At 38.9% G+C, this 23339-nt stretch overlaps 3 protein-coding genes across 9 annotated transcripts; 2 read left to right on the forward strand and 1 right to left on the reverse strand.

Moving 5' to 3' along the window:
- Window positions 1-1544: 1544 nt before the first annotated feature.
- On the reverse strand, window positions 1545-11279 carry si:ch211-212k18.15 (putative E3 ubiquitin-protein ligase RNF144A-A). Its single transcript, XM_021577893.3, has 4 exons — window positions 10714-11279; window positions 9823-9923; window positions 5700-5873; window positions 1545-2327 (listed from the first exon to the last, which is right to left on the reverse strand). The coding sequence occupies exons 1-4, from the start codon at window positions 10799-10801 to the stop codon at window positions 1872-1874; spliced, it is 819 nt and encodes a 272-aa protein (XP_021433568.2). The 5' UTR covers window positions 10802-11279; the 3' UTR covers window positions 1545-1871.
- LOC110500499 (uncharacterized) lies at window positions 11274-12142 on the forward strand. The gene is made up of 2 exons (XM_090214575.1): window positions 11274-11528; window positions 11714-12142. Exons 1-2 carry the CDS (start codon window positions 11384-11386, stop codon window positions 11848-11850), a joined length of 282 nt encoding a protein of 93 aa, XP_090070701.1. The 5' UTR covers window positions 11274-11383; the 3' UTR covers window positions 11851-12142.
- A 469-nt stretch (window positions 12143-12611) lies between these two features.
- On the forward strand, window positions 12612-22166 carry LOC110500500 (ubl carboxyl-terminal hydrolase 18). 7 transcript variants are annotated; one of them, XM_021577895.3, is made up of 13 exons: window positions 12612-12717; window positions 12952-13073; window positions 13166-13262; window positions 14845-14963; window positions 15120-15190; window positions 15296-15427; window positions 15745-15840; window positions 16278-16406; window positions 16624-16752; window positions 20643-20668; window positions 20804-20838; window positions 20936-21206; window positions 21309-22166. In XM_021577895.3, the coding sequence occupies exons 2-13, from the start codon at window positions 12971-12973 to the stop codon at window positions 21733-21735; spliced, it is 1635 nt and encodes a 544-aa protein (XP_021433570.3). In that variant the 5' UTR covers window positions 12612-12717; window positions 12952-12970; the 3' UTR covers window positions 21736-22166. The 7 variants fall into 7 exon arrangements, with proteins under 7 accessions (XP_021433570.3, XP_021433569.3, XP_090070703.1 ...); XM_090214579.1 differs by having other exon boundaries at window positions 12621-12717; window positions 15749-15840; XM_021577894.3 differs by having other exon boundaries at window positions 12613-12717; window positions 20936-22166.
- Window positions 22167-23339: the final 1173 nt, after the last annotated feature.

Here is a 23339-nt window from a genome sequence, read left to right on the forward strand (position 1 = left end):
GAGTTGGGTGGGTTGTCTATGTTCCGTTTCCTACGTTGTGTTAGCGTTTGGCCTGGTATGGTTAGTTGTCTCTGATTGAGAATCATACTTAGGTAGCCTTTCCCCACTTGTGTTTCGTGAGTGTTTATTTTCCGTGTCAGTGTTTTGTTCCACATGGAACTTTTTCGGTTTAGTTTTTTCACATTGTCGTTTATTGTTTTGTTCAGTGTTCTGTATTCTTATTAAAAACCAAGATGAACACTTACCACGCTGCGTATTGGTCCGATCGTTGCTACTCCTCCTCCTCAGAAGAAGAGGAAAACCGTTACATCCATTATTTTGCAGAAAACCTTTATTGACCTTAAATTATTATTGAATACGTGTAAAACGAAGTGTATGTTGTTTTCTAGAGTGCACAAAAATATTGTAATGATTGAAGTGTATGTGCGTACCTAGTATGGTGTATCAGTATAGACGTTAAGTTTACTTTTTAAAACATCGTACACCTGGCGATCGTGTCAGCGTGCATTGCGCCCGGCCTGCCACAGGAGTCGCTAGAGCGTGATGGGACAAGAACATCCCTGCAGGCCAAACCCTCCCGTAAACCGGACAACGCTGGGCCAATTGTGGATAACTTCAAGGCACGCTTTGATGACTTCACTGTTGGAAGAGAACTGCTGCTGCTCATCCATAACCCCTTCTTGGTCACAAATGTGAGATAGTTGTCAGGAGAAGCAAAACAGATCTTCAGATGGGTAGATGTTGCGTCACTGAAATTGTATATAACATGTTTTCTAAGTCATAGACGACTACGTTTGTTACTATGCTGTACCAAAGCGCCGAAAAAGGAAGATATCCATCCGGACCTTTGCCACCTAGGAAATTTGTGTCACTGGACCCTCTCAATTAGTAGTTGAGTACCACTGCACTACACTGTCTGTCCCTGCATGTCTGATAGCCTATCCAGTGCATAGCCTACAGACCTCACTGTCAGACTGTTTTTGATATTTGTCTCAGAAGAGCATACACATTTTAAATATTCGTCCATACACATTTATGCCCATGAATTTGCCCTTTGATATTACAATGTCCTTGAATGTGTTCGTAATTCTAATATTGTATTATTGTTGTTGTATCGTCAAGGATTGTTTAGTGGCACAAAATGAACACAGTTATTAATCATTTCTCTTGTCACTGATTTAAAACAAAGCATTTCTCCACTTCTATATCCCTTAGATTTACTGTATGTTGAAAGCTACGTGTTACTGATGCTTAAAAGCTCTTCTTTCATGCATTATGTGTTAGCCTAGTCCTTTTACATCTAATGGAATGCTTGATAAGATATCACTTAAGATCTGCACAGGCTCGGGTAAAGGTACCTTTTGAGTTGAAGGGTTTTGTTTTACCAGTAAAATACTATATTATTGGGTAGATGTTTGCTACTGGTATGAGCATTTTCTTCCTCCTTTTATTATTCTGATCTCAAAACTCTGTGTCCCGAAAGGAAGACATCCGTCTGATTTCCATTATTGTTATGGAGCACAAAAACATCAATATCGAACTGATGAAGTTTGTTACTTTTGTCGGTAGTTTATTACATTACATGATGATCCACATAAGCAACATGATAATAATGATAAGATGATATAGAAATCATAATTAACATAAAGCTCTGAGTCTACACACTATGAAACTCGCTTTGTATAATATCTAAGATTATAAGATGGTAAAATAAAACATTATGCTTCACATGAAGCACTGCACACAAACTCTCATTGTACAATATATGGAGAAGAAATGTGTATGTGGAGCAAGATTTCTACCTACGTGTTCTGTTGGAGACAATGTAAGCAGAGTTTCCAGTATGCAGGGAATAAGAGGTATCTTATTTTTCAGTTTCTATTCCAGGTGGGTATAGAGGTCTGCCTAGGGGCAACACCAGCAGAGCAGGCTATGAAATATGAGCTGGTCTCCAAGCACTCCTCCGTGAGCTTAAGGCACACAAAGCAGAACTCTTTATTGCACCTTGGACAGAGAATATTCTTACAACCAGTCTTGTCGTGTTCCACCCGTTGGCCACAGGTGGGACAGGCGCGAATGGAGGGGCAGTCGGTGACACCTGCCACCTGAGGGAGAGACGTGGTTTCGCAGTTCTTCAGCAGTTCCAGGTCCTGGTTGATACAGCCATCGTTGTCACAGCGGTCAGAGCGTGGCGCGGGACCTTTCCACTGCTTCAGGCACTGCCAGCAGAACTCATACCTCTGACCTTTGTCTGCAGTGCACACTGTGCAGAGGACACTGAGGTTGGTAAGGTCCTCTCTCTCTACAAAGGTTTCGCAGACAGGGCACTGTTATAAAATAGGGTAGGGTAAGAGGGGGAGATTAGAAAATCCTATTACTGCCTGCATGCAGAGATTCATGATGATATAGCTGAATAAAACATATGCAATTACTTTTTTTGGATAACACAGTAAAGAATCTCTGACCAAACCTATGTACTGTAGTTAAAACTTCTTATGGCTGAGGGGCAGTATTGAGTAGCTTGGATGAATAAGGTGCCCAAAGTAAACGGCCTGCTCCTCAGTCTCAGTTGCTAATATATGTATTATTAGTATTGGATAGAAAACACTCTGAAGTTTCTAAAACTGTTTGAATGATGTCTGTGAGTATAACAGAACTCATATGGCAGGCAACAACCTGAGGCGAAATCAAAACAGGAAGTGAGAAATCTGAGGTTGGTATGTACTCAACACAGTTCTCATTGAAATCCACTTGAGATATTAATGAAGTTGCACTTCCTAGGGCTTCCACTAGATGTAAACCGTCTATAGAAATTTGAATGAGGCTTCTACTGTGTTGTGGGACTGAATGACAGCAGAATGAATCAGGTGTCTGGCAGTCAGCCATTTTCTGGTCACGCGCATTTCACATGATAGCGACCTGTGTTCCATGGATCCTGAAGACACAAAGGAATACTCTGGTTGGAAGATTAATGATAAAAACATCCTAATGATTGATTCAGTACTTAGTTTGAAATGTTTCTTCGACCTGTAATATAACTTTTTGAAGTTTTTGTCCGACGTAACGCTGACCAGAACGAGCGTTTGGATATGTATACCAAACGCGCTAACAAAAGTAGCTAATTGGACATAAATAACGGACATTATCGAACAAATCAAGCATTTATTGTGGACCTGGGATTCATTGGAGTGCATTCTGATGAAGATCATCAAAGGTAAGGTCATATTTAGCATGTAATTTATGGTTTATGTTGACTACAACATGGTGGCTATTTTGACTTGATTGTTCTGATCATTGCATGGTTTGCTTTTTCTGTAAAGTTTTTTTGAAATCTGACACAGCGGTTGCATTAAGGACAGGTATATCTATAATTCCATGTGTATAACTTGTATTATCATCTCCATTTATGATGAGTATTTATGTTTAATGATGTGGCTATGCAAAATCACTGGATGTTTTTGGAACTAGTGAATGTAACGCGCCAATGTAAACTCTGATTTTTTTTATTGAAATATTAACTTTATCAAACAAAGCATGCATGTATTGTGTAACATGAAGTCCTATGAGAGTCATCTGATGAAGATCATCAAAGGTTAGTGATTCATTTTATCTCTATTTGTGCTTTTTGTGACTCCTCTCTTTGGCTGGGAAAATGGCTGTGTTTTTCTGTGGCTTGGTGGTGACCTAACATAATCGTTTGTGGTGCTTTCACCGTAAATCCTATTTGAAATCGGACACTGTGGTGGGATTAACAACAAGAAAACCTTTAAAACGATATAAGATACATGTATGTTTGAGGAACTTTAATTATGAGATTTCTGTTGTTTTGAATTTGGCGCCCTGCACTTTCACTGGCTGTTGTCATATCATCCCGTGAACGGGATTGCAGCCCAAAGAGGTTTTAAGAGGTGATCTGTCCCCACCCACCTGTTCATAGCTCTGTAGTTGTATGTATATTATGCCTTATTATTACTGCCACTCCATTAAAGCCATTAGATGCAGTTTATCACAGCGCACTGCACTTTATTACGGGCAAAAAGTTTAGTACTCATCACTGCATTCTCTACCAGAAAGTTGGTTGGCCCACTGATACATTGGTTGATACATTGCTATATTTTCATTTATAAAGCCCTTTTACAAAATGTCCCAATGTACCTAACATCTTTACTAAACTTTAGACATACGAGTTACCACACCCGGTCTCTGGGATGGTTAATGCTGTAAATTCCTTTGGTCTCAACTGAGTTAGGTAAATCAGCCTTTAGTTTTCTTGCACCTTATTTGTGGAACAATTTTCTAAATGTCCTTACCGCACAAACGTGAGATGTCTGAGTTTGGTGTGGAGCCTGAAGTCAGAGATTGCTGAGTTTTGGAAAATGAAAGGAACATATGTGGATTTCCCTCAACTGCAAGAATAAGAATGGTTGGCTGATTTTGCCTTCACCGTGGACATCATGGCCCTCATGAATGAACTGAATTCCAAACTACAAGGGAAGGGCCTTTTCACACATCAGATGTACAGCCTTGTCAAAGCCTTCAAGGGAAAATTACTCCTCCTGACACGTCAAGTAGAAGCCAACAATCTCACCCACCTTTCTACACTACTAGTCTGTTCCCTATCAGATGACCAGCGGGAGAAGTATACATCACTGCTGCATGCTTTGAACGGTGAGTTTCCTCGTCGTTTTGAGGATTTCATAGTGTTGGAAAATGACATGCTGTTGGTTTCCTTTCACCTTCAATGTGGATAACACTCCCACTGACCTGCAACTTGAGCTTATCGATCTTCAGTCTGGTGCAGTGATTGGAGAACTATTCAAAACAATGTCACTGACGAGGTTCTATGCATCTCTCGATGAACAAAACTTTCCCATGATTAGGAGTCATGCTCAGATGATGTTTGTACTGTTTGGGTCAACCTATGTATGTGAACAGACATTTTCAGTGATGAAATATAATAAGTCAAGGCAAAGATCATCTCTTACTGACTCTCACCTCTCAGCAATCCTGTGCATAACGACATCAGAAACTATAGCCGACTTCACTGCTCTAGTCAATGCCCATCAGAGACTTCACTCCTCACACTTGAGTTGTTTAAATGTAATGTTGAGCTCTCTCTCTTTCTTGTGTTTTTGCGCATACCCGTTGACAAGAGTTCTGTCCGTGGTGCTGAATGCAAAGTGTACTTTTCACTCAGTGTAGTTCATTGCATGTTTAATAATGAAAATACCTACCAAAATGAGAACATGGATGTGGTTTATTTCTGTGCATGTTAAACAAGTAAAATAAGTGGCATATCTGGATGTGATTTACAGTAGATATATCTGTCAACATTGTCATACACATGATGTATAATCCTGTAATATGATTCTGGCCCGCAATGGCCAAAATATGTTGTAATGTGGCCCTCCATGGAGAAGAATTGCCCCGGCCTGTTCTAGGTTCATTCAGAAAGCTGATTGAGGACCTTATTACTGATGAATGTGTTTCTTCCTTTCTGCTTGCATTATGTATTTATATTGATGTGTGTATTTTCTGTCATTTATGTCATTCAGGGCTCATCTGTAAAAAGAGACCTTGGTCTCAGTATGACTCCCTGATAAAATATAGGTATAATAAATAAAATAATAATAATCTATACAGAAGTTTTTTTTAAAAGCTTGCAAATAAATCATTTGAACAATGAGACATGCACTCACTGATTTGTATTCACAGTATGTGGCAGCAGCCAAAGCTGCCATGGTCTTCTCAAAGTGCTCCATCTCCTCAGTGGTCAGAACAGCCAGCCTACGTACCTCCTGGTAAGACCACTCAGCACCACACTTCACAAAGGTGCCATCCTCAAGTGCAGGGCACAAAAACTTGAACTGACTCTGGGAGGACAAAGAAGAAAAGTTTTCAAGGAAAATGGATGGACATTGGATATCAAAATAGTGCAATATATATAATATGCATGATGTAATTCATATTAAAATATATAACTTGTTCGATCAATATGGTTAGTTCGGCTCTATGTCCACCTATTTAATATGAATTTATGATAAATGATAGGCCCTATATACCCACTGATTCTTAAAGGGGCAGTGCATGTATTTTTTATTATTAGAATTCCACACTATGAGGTCATAAGGACACTTATGCTACTTATCTAAACAATGGAAGGTGCACAAGCTACAAAGCTAGCTGGCTAGTTAGCTGTAGCTACTTTGTAAGCTAGCTTGACGTACTAGAAAGTAATATGAACAAGTTAAGGCAAAAGGTAACTACACGAAACGTGGTTTATTATGTTCTGAAGCAATTTGGCTATCTTGTCTTGATTGTAGAACATGAAGATGTTTTATGCAAAGGGGCCTTGACATGGGAAGTTTGAAGGGAGGGAGAGAGACAGCTATAGTTTTACTAGAGACGTTGGTTAGGTAATTATTTTCCAAACATGTGCCTTATTCCAGAGGAAGATTTGCATGGGGTTCATTTTTCTAAACTGCCCCCTGTAATTGTTTTTTTTTACATTTTTTAATTCAATTGAGTCTATGATGGAAACCTGGTGGTTTTTATTCTAGGCGTGAAGATATTTTAACAACATGTCTAGACGATAAAAGGCTACAATGATCACTCATGCTTGGCTGCCAAATGTATAGGTGTCTCCATAGGTCTAATATTTAAATTGAGGAAATGTGATCATAATCATTATTTTACCTATCCATGTCAGACGTCACACCTAATGAAAAGGCCCCACATCTTGCTGATGTGAACTGCTGGGCAGCGCACTTGCACTTGGCATGCGTTTATGGGTGAGAAAGTGAACTTGCCATTCCAAAAATGAGAATGTTCAACTTCAATTAATTGGCACAACACGTGTGTCAGACAAAAGCATTTATGCATTGCACAGGTGGTGGTTGCCTAAATTCACTGTAATAGGTTTGGCCTAATATATACTGAGTATACAAAACATTAAGGACACATGCTCTTTCCATGACATAGAGTACGTTTACATACACAGAAGTGGCGGTCGGCTCATTTAAGATGCGGGGGAGACGATAAAATGTTTTATGAGCATGGCCTTATTTCTATTACAGCATATTGGATGACTGTCATTCATAGTCCATTAACCCAGCTCAATGTAACATCGACAGGTGTAGGCTACTACCTGATACTCAAAATGTTCCCTGTACCCATCATGAGGTTGCTACAACCTAGCCAATTGAATGAAAGTTTACAACACAGGTCGAGAGAAATTTGAGGAATCAAGGTGACAGACATTAGCCCTATTCGGACAGGGTAACGTTTAATGGGGGAGCTCAGGTAATGTAATTATGTGCACGAGCACAAATGACCATATTTGTCATTTTAGTCCCATCTGAATCTGCCATGTCAGTCATCCCTGTGTTTTGAGGGATATTACAGAGTTTAACAGGTGCTGCACCCAGTTGGGGTAAGAACATGGGACCAAATTGACGCTTAAAACAAAGCGCTATGCACATAGCCTACAGATGAAAGATCTGTTTTGTTACATATCAACAGTCCTAGTGCCGTACTTCTCTTTAAAAAAAATGAAATGGACAATATTGTGCCAATGAATTGATAAATTGCGAAATATGTCAGTTCATTAAATGTCTGCATAGATTACAGTTCATGATTCTTATTGATATGCATTCTTATTTTGACTTTCTCTGAACTGAAGGCCATTAGGTCAACATTAGGCTATCCCTAGACACTTCAAATACCTTCACGCCTAGAAGAGCCTCCAGGCTTCCGTCATAACGGTCAATTTTGAATGAGGGAAAAAAAAAATATTACAGGGGCAGTTTAGTAAAACTAATCCCATCCGAATCTTGGCAAAACTGACATACTGTGGTAATTACATAACCGAAGTTCTATAGTAATACTAGTCCGGTGCGAATAGGGCTATTGACATATTAAATATCGCCTTGCACAAGTTTGCCTGCATCTAGCTGATCTAGGGTGTAATCATTAGTCCAAAAGTTGAACATTATAGTTTCTATTGGACAAACTCAGGTATGTTTATCCCTGTTTCGTTCCGTTTGCTTCCATTTAAGAAACATTTTTCAACAGAATCGGCAGAATGAATACGTCCCCGATCACAAGCAAACACAGTTCACTTTCATAGTAACCATATACAAACAGCATGATCATTTTGCTCGTTGTATAATTCCTTCTTGCACCTACGCACTCTCCTCCTCTCACCTTTCCCTTGACTTGTGGACTTCAGTGCACAACACATGGGTCTGTGACCAGGCAAAAAAAACTTTCCAAGCTAAACCTTCGTATCATAACCGCTAACCGCTACACACAGCCTACATTGTTGTCACCATATTAGCTAACATCAAGTCAACATAGCTACTAGAACTAACGCGTTAGTTAACATGCTACAATCATGTAGTACAGTGTACAGTTAGCAAGCAGTTTAGCAGTTACACCGGTAGGCTCCAGTGACAATAAATTAATTAAACCAAAAGCTTTTGAATGATTAGGACACTTGAACACCTTAATTGGCATTCCAGCGGTGTATTTGATCTGCGCATGTGGTAGTGCCAGCCGAGCAAGCCTCCCACTTTAGTGCGAGTAAAGGGAATTCAGAACAACTGAATGTATGTGGGTTTTAGAAGTAGTTTTCACATACAAACTTTATATGTTCGAACTCAGAATCAAATATGCTTCCCAAAAATAACATGGTAGCTGAGGTAGAACGTTTATTTGATTGCTGATTTTCTGCATTTATCAGTGCCATCAGGCAGCTCGACAAAAGATTATAGTGTCTTTGAATAGGGTATGGTAGTAGGTGCCAGGCACACCGGTTTGTGCCAAGAACTGCAATGCCGCTGGGTTTTTCATGCTTAATCGTTTGCCGTATGTATCAAGAATGGTCCACCACCCAAAGGACATCCAACCAACTTTACACAGCTGTGGGAAGCATTGGAGTCAACATGGGCCAACATCCCTGTGGAACACTTTTAACACCTTGGAGAGTTCATGCCTTAAAGAATTGAGGCTGCTCTGAGGGAAAAGGGGGTACAACTCAATATTAGGAAGGTGTTCCTAATGTTTTGTACACTCAGTATATGAGCTTACGTTCAACTGTCATACCCAATGCTGATGCTATGCTTGGGCCATTGAGAGGCTTTGAAGCCACCGGTTGGGCATATTGCCACTCCCAAGTAGGAGCAGTCCTCCATAGGAATTAACGGAATCCTACAGTATTTCAATGAAATGCTGTAGGACAAATGACATGTATTTAAGTTTTTTTTCCCCCAGTAAAATTAGTACCAAAAATATATACTTTAAGGAAAATGTTTTTAGATATTTTTTTCTTTTTTTTGTTAAACTCACATAATATAATTTAAAAGTATGCATTAAGGTGTCTGTAATAAAATAAACGTGTCAAAAACAAATGTAAACAGTAATAAATGCATTTCTGTAGTTTTCTAAATATTTTTTACAATTCAGGAGGAGTATCAAGGTGGCTGCAAGGTGGCTTCAACACAGTGCCCCCTGTCAGTCATCCAGGGTTTATACACATCATTGGTCATACCCCATCAGAACTCCACATTAACGCTTGTTTTACTCTAATGTTTGTGAACAAAGTAAATGTAAATAAACACTGTACAGCCTCAGAACATGGTTAAAACTATAATTCTGATATCATGGTCAGTCCTTGCATCCATAGCTCTGTTTATGAATTTGGGAAAGGTTTCATTTCTCCAGCCCAACCCCTCAGCTTTTTACCAAAACAGTGCAGGGGTGCCTGCTTTGTTATTATTTCAAATACAGATTGCCCCTTTAAGGAATAGCGAGTAGGCCTACCTGGTCCAGTAGGCTGCGACACCATCCGGTCAGTGACTCCGGGGTTACCGCATGACCACAAGACATCTCTGCCTTCAGAGTCTCAGTGTCGTTATCTAGGGCTGAGAACAAAACGAGGAAATGTAATAATGAGAAGCTCTGGAAAACATGTTCAGTGGTTGAAAAAATACCCAAGTGTCATACTTAAGTAAAAGTAAAGATACCCTAATAGAAAATGACTCGAGTAAAAGTGAAAGTCACTCAGTAAAATACAACTTGAGTAAAAGTCAAAAAGTATTTGGTTTTAAATATCAATATCAAGTATCAAAAGTAAATGTAATTGCTCAAATATACTTAAGTATCAAACGTTAAAGTAGAAATAATTTCTAATTCCTTATATTAATTAAGCAAACCAGATGGCACGATTTACTTGTGGCACACGCCAACACTCAGACATAATTTACAAACTAAACATTTGTGTTTAGTGAGTCCGCCAGATCAAAGGCTAGTGAGTCCGCCAGATCAGAGGCAGTAGGGATGACCAGGGATGTTATCTTGATAAGTGCGTGAATTGGACCATTATCCTGTCCTGCATTCAAAATGCAACGAGTAGCTATTTCTGGGTGTCAGGGAAAACGTATGGAGTAAAAAGTACATTATCTTTAAGAACGTAGTGGAGTAAAAGTAAAAGATGTAAAAAAATATAAATAGTCAAGTAAAGTACAGATACCACAAACTACTTAAGTAGTACTTTAAAGTATTTTTACCTACGCACATTACACCACTGACTATGTTCCTCCAGGAACGAAGAGAACATTGACTAGTTGGAGCTAAGTAATAATGAATACCACATTTTTTCTTATTTTATTTTACCTGGATAATGTTGGTTTATTGATTAAATGGATTGCTTACGATCTAAATCGTCCTGTCGGTTGACGAACTTGAGCGTGGTGTCTCCGGGGTCATATCGCTTTTCTTCCTCCTGCTGTTGGGTTGTCATCGTGTTGCTCTCTATCTTCACTGTCTTGTACAGTAATCCTACTTCTTCACACTCACCCGGGGGACGATGATATAACCACCGGAGGCAGGTGTGCTCTCCCTTGAATGAATGCTGTGCCTGGACCGCGTTCACGGAATAAAATTTCCCGCCGCGAGTAACTCTAAGCCCTTGTTTATCCCTTGGACTTGTTATTCAACACCAGAAGCGTTCACTTTCAAGTTTCAAGAAGACACGTGATATACTGTAAATGACGTTGACTGCATTCATTTGAGGATGTTCTCATAACATTTGCAGCGTTGTAATGCAGATAAACCTGTATCAGCTGGCGGATCTCAGTCACCACATGTATTGAGTCAAACGTGTTTATTGTTAATTTACTTTGATGGAATTCCCCTGGGATCCCAAGTCACTGTACCTACTTTCAGTTTAATTTCTGCACTCAAAAGTTAGGTTTGTTTATTATTTGTCATGTGCTTCTGAGAAGGAGGAGCATTTTGCCTTCCTTATTCTCTCACATACAAACAGTTACACCAATTGACAGAAAAACTCGGACACCTGAGCAGCTCACGCACATTCATAACCATGGGAAAGATCTACCAGGTCATCGTGATTGGATTCAGAGGGGAGAAAATGGTAATAGACGTGAGCAATACGGAAGAACAAATGAACAGTATGACAGTACTGCAACTGAAAAATAAAATTTCTGAAAGACTCCCGGGGAACTCAGGTAGAGAGATATTCATTCCACAGTGGAATCATTAATCATCAATCATTATGAGAGTTTCATTAAATGTAATTCGATTATTAACTACATTAAGTATTGAATTTAATTTCGGGGGTAATGCTTGAGCAGTGATTAAGGAAATTCTATTAGTTATCAACTGTATTGACTAAAACATCTGACCTTTTTAGGGGACAATCTGGAGACCCTGCGACTGATTTTCACAAACAAACAGCTGGAGGACTCGTCCGTGCTCTCCTCATATGGGATCCAGAACCAGTCTGTCATTCAGCTAGTGATGAGGGTGCCTGGGGGATGGAGACATTGACGATTGGAGAGAAGAGAGAATCTCTGAATGCATGTTGATGTCTTTTTAATACTGTAGTCTTGTTATATGAATCTCACTGCCAATCCCATTGCCAAACCACACGAACTGATGTTGATAAATGTATGGGCTCTTTCTTAAACAAAATATAAACAACATGTGGCCAGAAAGCATTTAGTTTATTCTCTGAACCTGCTACCAGAACTTCTCAATTCATTTTTATTTTATCTGTGACTTCATTGTATGGAAGTCTTCAACAACAACAATATTCAACAATAAATTAATGTTCTCCCAATTCTGGACTCTCTCTCTGACTCATTCATTTGGAAAAATAACAGTTACAGTATCCATATTTAAATATTTTGGTTGACTATTTATTCATTTATTTTCGTCCATGCAGAGAATTAATGCAGAAACATAAAGTTGTCAGTGTGTCCAATTGTGATTAGAAACACTAGGTGGGCCGCCTGAAACCTTACTATAATAATTCAATATACGATTAAAACATTGCATTATCTGATCAACTCATGCATTTAAAGTTATATTCTTCAAGAATCATAGAGCCAAGCCTATATATATTAAATTAAGTCCAAACATGTATGTATCTATCGAAGATTGCCCCTTTAACGATAGAGTTTCGTTTGATGTGATTGAAAAACAATTCAACGTTTAATTATTTTCTGAGTGTGCCTTCACAAGGACAACTTTGCTAAAAAGGACTATTTAAAAAAGGCGTTCATATTTGTTATATTGTGATACTGACAGGAATAGCCGAAATCGAAAGTGAAGCCGGTTCAACGTCGTTGTTTTTCCTTAGAGGTGACAACTCGAAGGGACGCTTTTCGGCTACAAGAATACACGAATAAATCGGTACATTTGGATTGAATAATATGTATAGTCTAGCCTACATTCGATTTTCTTGTATTGCTCTATTAACTAAACAAACTAGAAACACTTTTGGATAACTCAACTGACAAATATAAATGTTGCATTTGATTTGATAATCCCATTGTATTCTTTCATTAGCCTATCAATGCAAGTAGAAACATTCTGGTGTTGGAAATCTTGAGAGCAATTCATTTTGATAAAATCTTACATTTCCAGGTCATTAAGTGGGTGTTCTATGGCGTTTATTTGGACTGTGAAACCTACTGTAAACAATGGAGCTGAACATTTCAACAAGACACTACCGAGGCTCAAAAGCATACTTCCCACCCCAGGACCAGGTATGTGATTTACTGTATGTACAGTACAACACAATGCAGCTATATCTGTATCTTATCATTTGTGCACTAATTGACAACTTTATTCCTTTCAGAACACCATGGCCTGTATAATCAAGGGGCAACGTGTTATTTGAACAGTGTGCTGCAGGTCCTCTTCATGACTAAAGAATTCAGAGAGGCTGTTGAAAGGTTTTCCATTCTTACTCTGTGTGCCAAGGATACTGTATCTCCGTGAAAGTATTAGAAATAGATTGAATCTTACCAGAGCCATGTATCTAACTAAATACATGTCTCTGAGTCATCCTATAGAAACATTATCATTACACAGTACACTGAGATTAATACTAAACATCTCATATACTGTATATCTTAACTTCTTATGGCTGGGGGGCAGTATTGAGTAGCTTGGATGAATAAGTTTCCCAAAGTAAACGGCCTGCTCCTCAGTCTCAGTTGCTAATATATGCATATTATTAATATTGGATAGAAAACACTCTAAAGTTTCCAAAACGGTCAAAATATTGTCTGTGAGTATAACATAACTGATATTGCAGGCAAAACCCTGAGGAAAATCAAACCAGGAAGTGGCTTCTATTTTGAAAACTCCATGTTCCATAGCCTGCCTTTGCTCCATTTAAAGTGATATCAACCAGATTCCTTTTCTTATTACTTCCTCAAGGTGTCAACAGTCTTTAGACATAGTTTCGTGCTTTTATTTTGAAAAATGAGCGAGAAAGATAACATTGCGTCATTGTATGGCCGGGTGCCAGCAGCGTTTTGTATGCGCAAGAGAGTTTGGGCAGCCATTACCTTTCCCTCTCCCATTGCAAAAGACAGTTGTGGTTGATATATTAGCGATTATATATTTTTAAAACAACCTGAGGATTGATTATAAAAAAGTTTGACATGTTTATGTGGACATTACGGATACTATTTGCAATTTGTCTGCGTTGTCGTGACCGCTCTTTCCAGGGATTTCTGAACATAACGATCAAAACAAACGGAGGTATTTTGGGTATAAAAATAATCTTTATGGAACAAAAGGAACATTTATTGTGTAACTGGGAGTCTCATGAGTGAAAACATCCAAAGATCATCAAAGGTAAACGATGTGTTCAGAAATCCACAGGAAAGAGCGGTCACGATAACGCAGACAAATTCCAAATAATATCCGTAATGTCCACAGAAACATGTCAAAGGTTTTTTATAATCAATCCTCAGGTTGTTTTTAAAATATATAATCAATAATATATCAACCGCAAATGTCTTTCACAGTAGGAGAGGGAAAAACAATAGCTGTCCAAATTCTGTTGCGTGAGCAAAACTCATGTGACCACTTGACACAATGTTATCGTTCTGGCTCATTTTTCAAAATAAAAGCCTGAAACTATGTCTGAAGACTGTTGACACCTTGAGGAAGCGATAGGAAAAGGAATCTGGTTGATATCCCTTTAATGGAGCAATGGGAGGCTAAGGAACATGGAGTTTTCAAAATAAAAGCCTGGTTTGATTTTTCTCAGGGTTTCGCCTGCAATATCAGTTCTGTTATACTCACATACAATATTTTGACAGTTTTGGAAACTTTAGAGTGTTTTCTATCCCGATCTGTCAATTATATGCATATTCTAGCATCTGGTCCTGAGAAATAGATTGTTTACTTTGGGAACATTATTTTTCCAAACATAAAAATAGTGCCCCCTAGCTTCAAGAGGTTAACAGGATTTCAGCCCTAAGAAGTTAACAAAATCAGTCTTTCTTTTTTTTTTTACAGTAATAGGCCTCCTCAAGAAGAAGACACTGTTGATCTTCAGCTGAAAAAGTTGTTTACAACTTTACGTGAAATTGAAACTAACACAAAGGGCATCTCATCAATACTAGGCATTGATGATGGTGAGTTGAGCTTTCATAGCTGCTAAATAATACATTTAAAAATTCTGCAACTTTGTTAGATGTACAGCTTGTGATGTTATGTAGTATTAAGTATAGTGTTTGTAGTTATTTGTAGTAGAAGACCCTTCATTGTCCCCCCCATCCCTCCCCCCCCAGTATACATGCAATGTGATGCGGCTGAGTATTTTGAGAAGATTTTAGGCATGGTCAATCCTGAAGTGTCAAAGGTAGGCTACTGCATTTACTTACCTCATCTTGGGCAAAACCTGATAGCTAACCATGCAATGTTTATAAGTTATGATATGACAAGACTGACAATAGTTTGTCTCCAGATCTTCAAAGGACAATTGAGGCACATCACTACCTGTTTAGGAAAACATGTGATGAGTGATGGATTTGGTCCATTTTGGACACTGCCCCTCTCAATAGCAGATCCCTCTGACTCTTACAAAACCTACAGTGTGGTAGGAAAAATATATCTTAACCTAAAGCAAAAAAACATTGTTTTATGATGGCAAATATGATCATGACAGGACTAACCAACACTTTAAATGCCATAGCCTACGTTATTGTTATTCAATATTAGCATAATTGTCGTGGGAATGCATTATGTCGTAATTTGGCATGTGTGTAGGCTTACTCTCCTTTTTGTCTCAGTTTTCATGATCATGGTATTGTAGTTAATATTATAAGTTGATATAATATGACATTAAAAATAAATTAATGGAAAGAATATCAAGTTGTTGGAGAAAGATAACACAGAAACACAAAATGTTTTCAGAAAGATGGCTTTAAGGAGTTCTTCAAGTCTACATCTGTCACTGGGGAAAACCAGATGTACTGTGATGAATGTGAAAAGAAATTAGATGCAACCATTGTGAGTAGTGACATTTAGAATACCAAATTAAAGATAATTATATATGTATATATGTCCTTCTCATTGAAATCATATCTAAGAAGCGGTAGTTCTGTGCACTATTAATATGCTTCCTGTTCTTAAGTTTAGTTTTCGTGTCTTTTACTTTCTGTTTTGTACACCAACTTCAAACAGAAAATACAATATTTTTGGTAATGGAAAAAATACAGTATTTCACAGCAATTTAGATGGTACAATTATTCTCTACGCTATACGTGCTTATTTTGAAACATAAACTGAAATTAGGCAACCTATTCGAATTTTAGCAACCAGGAAATGGCGGAGCATTGCTGCTTAGTGCAGCTTTAATTATTGTACCAAAGGCTTCTCAGAAATGGACGTCAAGCTTTTGACTGAAGAAGATATTGTATTACAATGCCTCCCTCTGTCACCTATAGGAATGCAAGATGGAATATCACCCAGAAATTCTTACTCTGCTCCTCAAGCGGTTTGAATTTGACTACTACAGCATGTCATATGTCAAAATCAACTGCTGCGTGGATGTGCCTCACACACTCCAGACAGAGGTAGACTACTTACTAAACCTTTATTCAGCAGGTTCTGTTCTCATACAAGTCTACATTTAGGGCTTTGCAATGTAGCCATACTAAATTAAACGGATAATTCTGTTGTACTGTATATTGCCTTCACTTTATTGCCCATCGGAAAGATAAAATATTTTGTGATGTCTGTTTTTACATCTGTAGTTCAGTTAATGGCATGTCTTTTGATTTATCTGAACAGAAATGTGAATATGAACTCTATGCGATTGTGGACCATTTCGGAAGTCTTGGATGTGGACACTACACTGCTAAGATCAAGTCCTTTGAAGATCATAACTGGTATGAGTTCAATGACTCATACGTTACAAAGGTAGGCAATGTTATTTTATTTATTTAATTGAATACAGCCTATACCATCATTTTTCTAATATCATAAATTGTATTTGCCATTTTATTTGGTTCTGTGAGTGAATCAGTGGCGACCCGTTGTTCAGGGCAGGTGGCATTAATACGTGTCAGATGTCAGTTTGCAAACAATGTAAAAACAAAAAATCGTTGAGTTAATAAAGCCGCATACAAACATGGTCTATTTTTTTCTTTCTTGAGGAAGGCAGCTCCAAAATGTAGGTGTTTCAGCCTAGCTAAGTGATTTCTATGGTGGTGGGGCAGCCAGCGGAAAAATACGGAGCGTAGGGGTTGGTAATGTTCTCTAGCTGTGCCGTGATTGGCTCAGTGTTCTGTCACTCAAGGGGACACCATGTCACTGCAAATTCTACAGGGAGAGCTAGAAAATTCAAGCCCCTTGGGTGCTGCCATAGAGTTATATTAGAACTGCCCATCCAAGAAGGCTCAAGGTCATTGGCCACTGGTAAAAGGACGTCAAATCATGTTTTATCTACCGTAGCTTTGATTAGACTGATTATGTCAACATCATATTTTCAAACTCTTAGCTCGCAAGATTGGCAAGCAGTCATCATTATGAATCATGTTGACAATCTACTGGCACATCCTTTTCAATCCTTGTCATTTGAAGAGAAATTAAGGATAAAACGTCTTTGGACATAAACATTTCACAACAAGTCGGAAATTGCAAATTCAACAATGAATGGTTTGGCATCTCAAAGCAATCCCTATTTTACTTCCCCTGCCTGCTATTCAGTGGGGAGCGTGTGTGGTCCAAGTCTGGGTTCAAGGATTTAAAACATCTGTCGCTCTCAAAACATGAGAATTGTGCATCACATATAGACAATGCTGTTAAACTCGGATTGCTGGGGAAATCAAACATTGTGGCTCAGCTAGACACCGCATATAGATGAGCTATCAACCTTCACAACCAACAACAGGAGAATAGGTACATGCTTGCCAGAATTATAGCATGCATTAAATTGTGTGGCAGTTGTGAGGCAGCACTGCAGGGCCTGTTTGTACAACTGTTCTGCCTTAGTGGCGTATATGTAGCCTATGGCCTGTTTTAGAGAAATGTCATCATTGAATATTGTAGCAGCTTTCATTGTCTGCCTACGTGCCTCCATTGTAAGAGTTTTAATTGTCTTCTTGTGTGCCCCCGTCATTTTAGCCTACTGTTGGGACTTGGTGTACAGGGAGAATATTGTAAGAACGGCCCATGTTCTGAATTATGTCACTGTCCATTTCAAAAGGTCATATAGCCTACAAATAGGCATATAGGCTACTGTTCAGACTTGGTAGTGCACATGTAGCCTATAGCCTGTTTTAGAGAAATGTCATCATTGAATATTGTAACAGCTTTCATTGTCTGCCTACGTGCCTCCATTGTAAGAGCTTTACTTGTCTTCTTATGTGCCCCCGTTAATTTAGCCTACTATTGGGACTTAGTGTACAGGGAGAATACTGTAAGAACGGCCCATGTTCTGAATTATGTCGCAGTCCATTTCAAAAGTGCTGGAGGAATAGGTGGCATATAGACTACTTCCATCTCAGCTCGCTCATGTCTTAATCGAAATTACAGCTCGCCTCTTAAACACTTATCGTTCTGTCCGCCATAGTTTGTATATCTGCATTGTTATATTGCTTACATTAGGTCTATCTCATTAGTATATTATTCATAATTTTAGGCAATGTTAGAATTATGCATTTAATTGTTTTGCTTACTTTGTGTGTTATAATTAGCTCAGGTGATTTTCTCCACGAGGAGGGGATAGTATATAATGAGGGGATAGTATATAATGTTGTTGGGTCTGTAAGTTACAGACCCAACAACAGTATATTATAGTATCCCCTTCTCGTAACCATGTTTGCCAGTGACAGTCTCTTCCCATTCAAATACTTTTGTTCAACAAAAAGTTCAGTAATAGACCCTTGTAATTCCAATTGATATTGTGAGGGTTGTTTTGTTTGCGCAATGCGCTGTCAGTGCATCTGTATATTGTCTATAAAAGTGGATCCTTGTAGTTGAATTGTCCTTCCTTTTTAGACCACGTAGGCCAAATAAAATACTTCAAATGGTAGGCTAACCGCTGAGTTTGTGTCTCTCTCTCTCTCTCTTTTTCCGTTGTGACTTAAAGAAGAGTAAAGTTAAGGCCTCAACATCTTGCTGAATGTATCTGAACTAACATCTATCTGAACTTCTGTCGCTGTCCATCTTGAAAGTGCTGAATAAATAGGCCTACCTCGTCGCAGCTCGTTTGCTTGCACTTGCTTATACTTACAGCTAAGTGTTGATTATTAAAAGAACAAACATCATGAATTTACTGAACATGAATGTAATAATGTTGGTGTATGGTTCAAAAGTCTAAACTCATGTTGACATTCATTATTATTGAAGGAGAACGCGGTTCTTATCCAGTTACACAAATCCACAAGGAGTCAGTAGAAACCATATTTATTACCTCTTCGGGCTAGAGGGCGGTATTTTATCATCCGGATGAAAAGCGTGCCCAAAGTAAACTGCCTGCTACTCAGGCCCAGAAGCTAGGATATGCATATAATTTGGATAGAAAACACTCTAAAGTTTCTAAAACTGTTCAAATGAAGTATGTGAGTATAACAAAACTTATGTGGCAGGCAAAACCCAGAGGACAAACCATCCAGGATTTTTTTGTTCAGGTGACAGTGTTTTCAATGAGGTTTCTATGTGGATCTAGATTTCTAAGGCACTTGCTTGCAGTTCCTATCGCTTCCACTTGATGTCAACAGTCTTTAGAAATTGGTTGATGTTTTTCCTTTGAGAAATGAAGAAGTAGCCATTTCCTATCTGGGTGGATAGCCAAGTGTACTGTTGTGGTTGGGGCGCATGCCCTGAAAGCTCGCACCATTTTGTTTTTATCCGCTATTGAACGCAGTTTATCCCGTCTTAAATTTGATTGATTATTTACTTTAAAAAATACCTAAAGTTGTATTAGGAAAGTTGTTTAAAATGTTTGGACCAAGATTACAGGTAACTTATTAGACATTTTGTAGTCATGTTGCGCGAGTTGGAACCAGTGTTTTTCTGAATCAAATGCGCCAAATAAATGGACATTTTGGAGATATAACGACGGAATTTACTGAACAAAAGGACCATTTGTGATGTTTATGGGACATATTGGAGTGCCAACAGAAGAAGATCTTCAAAGGTAAGGCATGAATTATACCGTTATTTCTGAGTTCTGTGTCGCGCCTGGCGGGTTGAAATATGATTGTCATGTGTATGTTTGATGGGGTGATGTCCTCAGATAATAGCATGGTTTGCTTTTGCCGTAAAGCCTTTTTGAAATCTGACACCGTGGCTGGATTAACAAGAAGTAAAGCTTTCATTTGGTGTATTGCACTTGTGATTGTATGAAAGTTAAATATTTCAAATATAAAAATAAAAAAAATTGCGCTCTGCAATTTCACTGGCTGTGGTCGAAACGTTCCACTAGCGGAACCCATAGCCGTAACTGGGTTAAGCAAGTCAGCCATAAGCTCCACTGTTGGGACAGCTTGATGTAGACCCTAACAGTTTCTGGTCACCGTTATAGTGCATTTTATGCATTTTTAGAGTTATGCAGTGGCTTCGCTGGCCTGCATCTAAACAAATTGGTTGTTTTGCCCACCAAGATTGACATGATAAAATCACCACTGGAGTGAATCAGACAAGGGTTATCACTTCAAGAACAAATATGATTATAGTTCATATTTGCATATATTTGGTGGGGAATCACCAGAAATGCCATGCTACTCCGTCAGAATCTTATCTAAGGCCATTGGAAATGTATTCTATTTATTTAATTTTGATGCATTGCTGCTCCTCCCTTACAGGTCCAACCAGCTCCACTGATTGACAGGTATGTTGTTTTTCACGTGTGTTTGTGTTTCCAGTTATGTATCCAAAGTTTATCGCCAAATGTATGAACCAGAACATTAACAGGCGTTCCAGTTAGTAATTAAATACGTATGATAACAAATGATTCTCTCTCTAGTTCTTGGAGTGCTTATCTACTGGTGTACAGGAAATGTAAGTTCATTTATGAACTATTTATGAACTGTGCTCTTTTTATCAATTGCCTTGAAACTGTATCACTGATGTCTTTCATTTTCCTTCCCTCGCAAAGCACATGCTTCAGATCGTGAGAACCATGGAACCAACCAAGTTCGCGGTTCACTCCGAGAGGATGGGGTTACAGAGGTTGGAGAGCATGTTCAAAAAAAGACAAGTGGAGATGATCATCACGGGGTTGATGGAAATAAAGGACAGGGACCACATGTTGCGGTCAGAAGAAAGGAAAATGTAGGAAAGGCAGATACAGGAAGAGATGACGATTTGATAGAGAGAAGACAGGAGACAGATGCACACAGGAGAGAGGATGTGGATGGAACAAGACGGTATGATGTGGTTTTGATAACAGAGAAACAGCAGACTCCAGAGATATGTCAGAAATTAGGCAGACTCCGTGTGTTTCATCATGACTATATTTTGCCCATCAGGTGTTCATCATGGAAAGAAGAGGATAATGCTGTGGAGAAAATAGAACAGGATGATGTAGTGAGAAGGGTAGATAAGGACAGAGAGGGTGTCGTGGTAAAGGGAGAAACGCATCTCGGTGAGACAAAGACAAGTCTGACCAAGTACGGAGAGTCTTCCAGCTCTACAAATAGGTGTGAGACCATCCCATCACACCAAGAGTTCAATGAAGTCAGAAGGAAAGAAATGCAAAGAAGAAAGGACGAAAAGGATGCCAATTACAGTCAGTTCCTTGCTAACGTGCAGGACAACAAGCTGAGAGAGGTTCTTGAGAGGCAGAAGAAGAACAAGGCTCACTGTGGTTTCAGGCGCTTCTGGGGTGTCCGTGGCAAGTACACCAAGGCCATCGGTCGCAGTGGTCGCGTCGTTGGTATGTCTAAGAAGAAGTAAACTATGTCCCAACTCCCCATGTGTCAATAAATGCCACAGTTCACACACAAAAACGATGGAAGAAGAATGAAAAGAGAAGTGTAGAAGAGATGGAGCTTTTGAGTAAAGACAAGAAAAGAAGAAAGAGGAACTTCAGGGAAGGAGAGGAGGGAATGGAAAAGAAGTGAGATGGCTAAATTTGAAGTTTCTGTTTTGTCCAATTTGAAAACTGGAAGAGGAATGTATGGAATATGGAATATATTCTGATTTTGGGAACAATTCTGCCTTTAACCCTGTATTATCTTTTTATAAATGTTTAACAACTAACTTTAACTAAAGTCCTGTTATTAGCCTCTTTTATGTTCAACATCGTTCATCACTTTACTCAGATGACTTTCTTGTCCAAGTGTTTACAAAGTACTGTATATTAAAGATGCTTTGTATGTAGAGAATAACTTAGTCCTCATCTTAATTCTTGAAATACTTCACAAGAGGTTTAGAGATCATCCTTGGTCTGACATTTTAAAACGCAAAATATTATTCTTGCATTTTAGTAGACACTTAATTTTTCTCACCCCCTTTTTTGCTCCCAATTTCAATTATGAACTCGTCTCATCGCTGCAACGCCTCAACGGGCTCGGGAGAGGCGAAGTCATGTATCCTCCGAAATATGGCCCACCTAACCGCACTTTTTAACACCCATCAGCTTAACCCGGAGCCAGCCGCACCAATGTGTCTGAGGAAACACCGTTCGACTTGCGACCGGGGCAAAGGAAAGCAACCCCGGCCAAACCCTCCCCTAACCCGAACGACGCTGGGCCAATTGTGCGCTGTCCTATGGAACTCCCGGCCACAGCCGGTTGTGTCACATGAACCCGGGTCTGTAGTAACTCCTCTAGTGCAGCGAAGCAGTGCCTTAGACCACTGCACCACTCAGGAGGCCCTTTAGTAGATACTTTTGTACAGTGCAATTAGGGTTAAGTGCTTGCAACCTTTCGGTAACTGGCCCAACACTAGGCTAACTGCCACCATACATCTTTAAATAAGCATATAGAAACTGTACTTTTGCAGGTTGTCAAATCACAGCCTCACAGCGCAGGTTTAAAGACAGATGATTTTTAGGGATCATTAATATTCTCCCTCGGCAGACAGGTTGCGTCCCACACAATGCTCCGTCATAAACTAGTGCTGTTGCCTAGGTCTGTTTTTTTCGAGACGATAATATTGATAACAACTTTAATACTTTAGTACTGGGTGGAGTACTGCGTACAGAGACCAAGGTACACTGACCTGGGATATCAGCTGAATTCCAGTAAATATCACTATGGCAATGGATGACAAAATGAAAATACAAACAAACAAATGAATCAAAAATATAGTTTGGCTGTAAAGGTAAAATCTCAAAAGGAAAAGCCATAGAGAAAGATAAAATGTATTAAAGTATCATAAATGGAAATTGCTGACAAGTACCACTTTAAAAGGGGCAATCTGCAGTTCCTACATCAATTTTTGGACATATAAATAAATTATATGTTCCCATTGATTCTTGAAGAATATAACTCATAAATGTCTCATGAGCTTAGTTCAACTGTCGTACCACATCAGAACCATAAAAATATATGCTT

Source organism: Oncorhynchus mykiss, chromosome 21 (genome assembly GCF_057628025.1).
Source record: "Oncorhynchus mykiss isolate SJ-2025 chromosome 21, ASM5762802v1, whole genome shotgun sequence".
NCBI lineage: Eukaryota > Metazoa > Chordata > Actinopteri > Salmoniformes > Salmonidae > Oncorhynchus > Oncorhynchus mykiss.

Excerpts from the sequence above, each read along its gene's own strand:
- si:ch211-212k18.15 (XM_021577893.3), bottom strand. The coding sequence starts at position 10,801 with ATGACAACCCAACAGCAGGAGGAAGAAAAGCGATATGACCCCGGAGAC. Across the intron at positions 9,924-10,713 it reads CCGACAGGACGATTTAGATC|CCCTAGATAACGACACTGAG; the intron begins GTAAGCAATCCA and ends TTTTGTTCTCAG. Across the intron at positions 5,874-9,822 it reads GTCGCAGCCTACTGGACCAG|AGTCAGTTCAAGTTTTTGTG; the intron begins GTAGGCCTACTC and ends TTGTCCTCCCAG.
- LOC110500499 (XM_090214575.1), top strand. The coding sequence starts at position 11,384 with ATGGGAAAGATCTACCAGGTCATCGTGATTGGATTCAGAGGGGAGAAA. Across the intron at positions 11,529-11,713 it reads AAGACTCCCGGGGAACTCAG|GGGACAATCTGGAGACCCTG; the intron begins GTAGAGAGATAT and ends TGACCTTTTTAG.
- LOC110500500 (XM_021577894.3), top strand. The coding sequence starts at position 12,971 with ATGGCGTTTATTTGGACTGTGAAACCTACTGTAAACAATGGAGCTGAA. Across the intron at positions 13,263-14,844 it reads TTCAGAGAGGCTGTTGAAAG|TAATAGGCCTCCTCAAGAAG; the intron begins GTTTTCCATTCT and ends TTTTTTTTACAG. Across the intron at positions 15,428-15,744 it reads CTTACAAAACCTACAGTGTG|AAAGATGGCTTTAAGGAGTT; the intron begins GTAGGAAAAATA and ends AAATGTTTTCAG.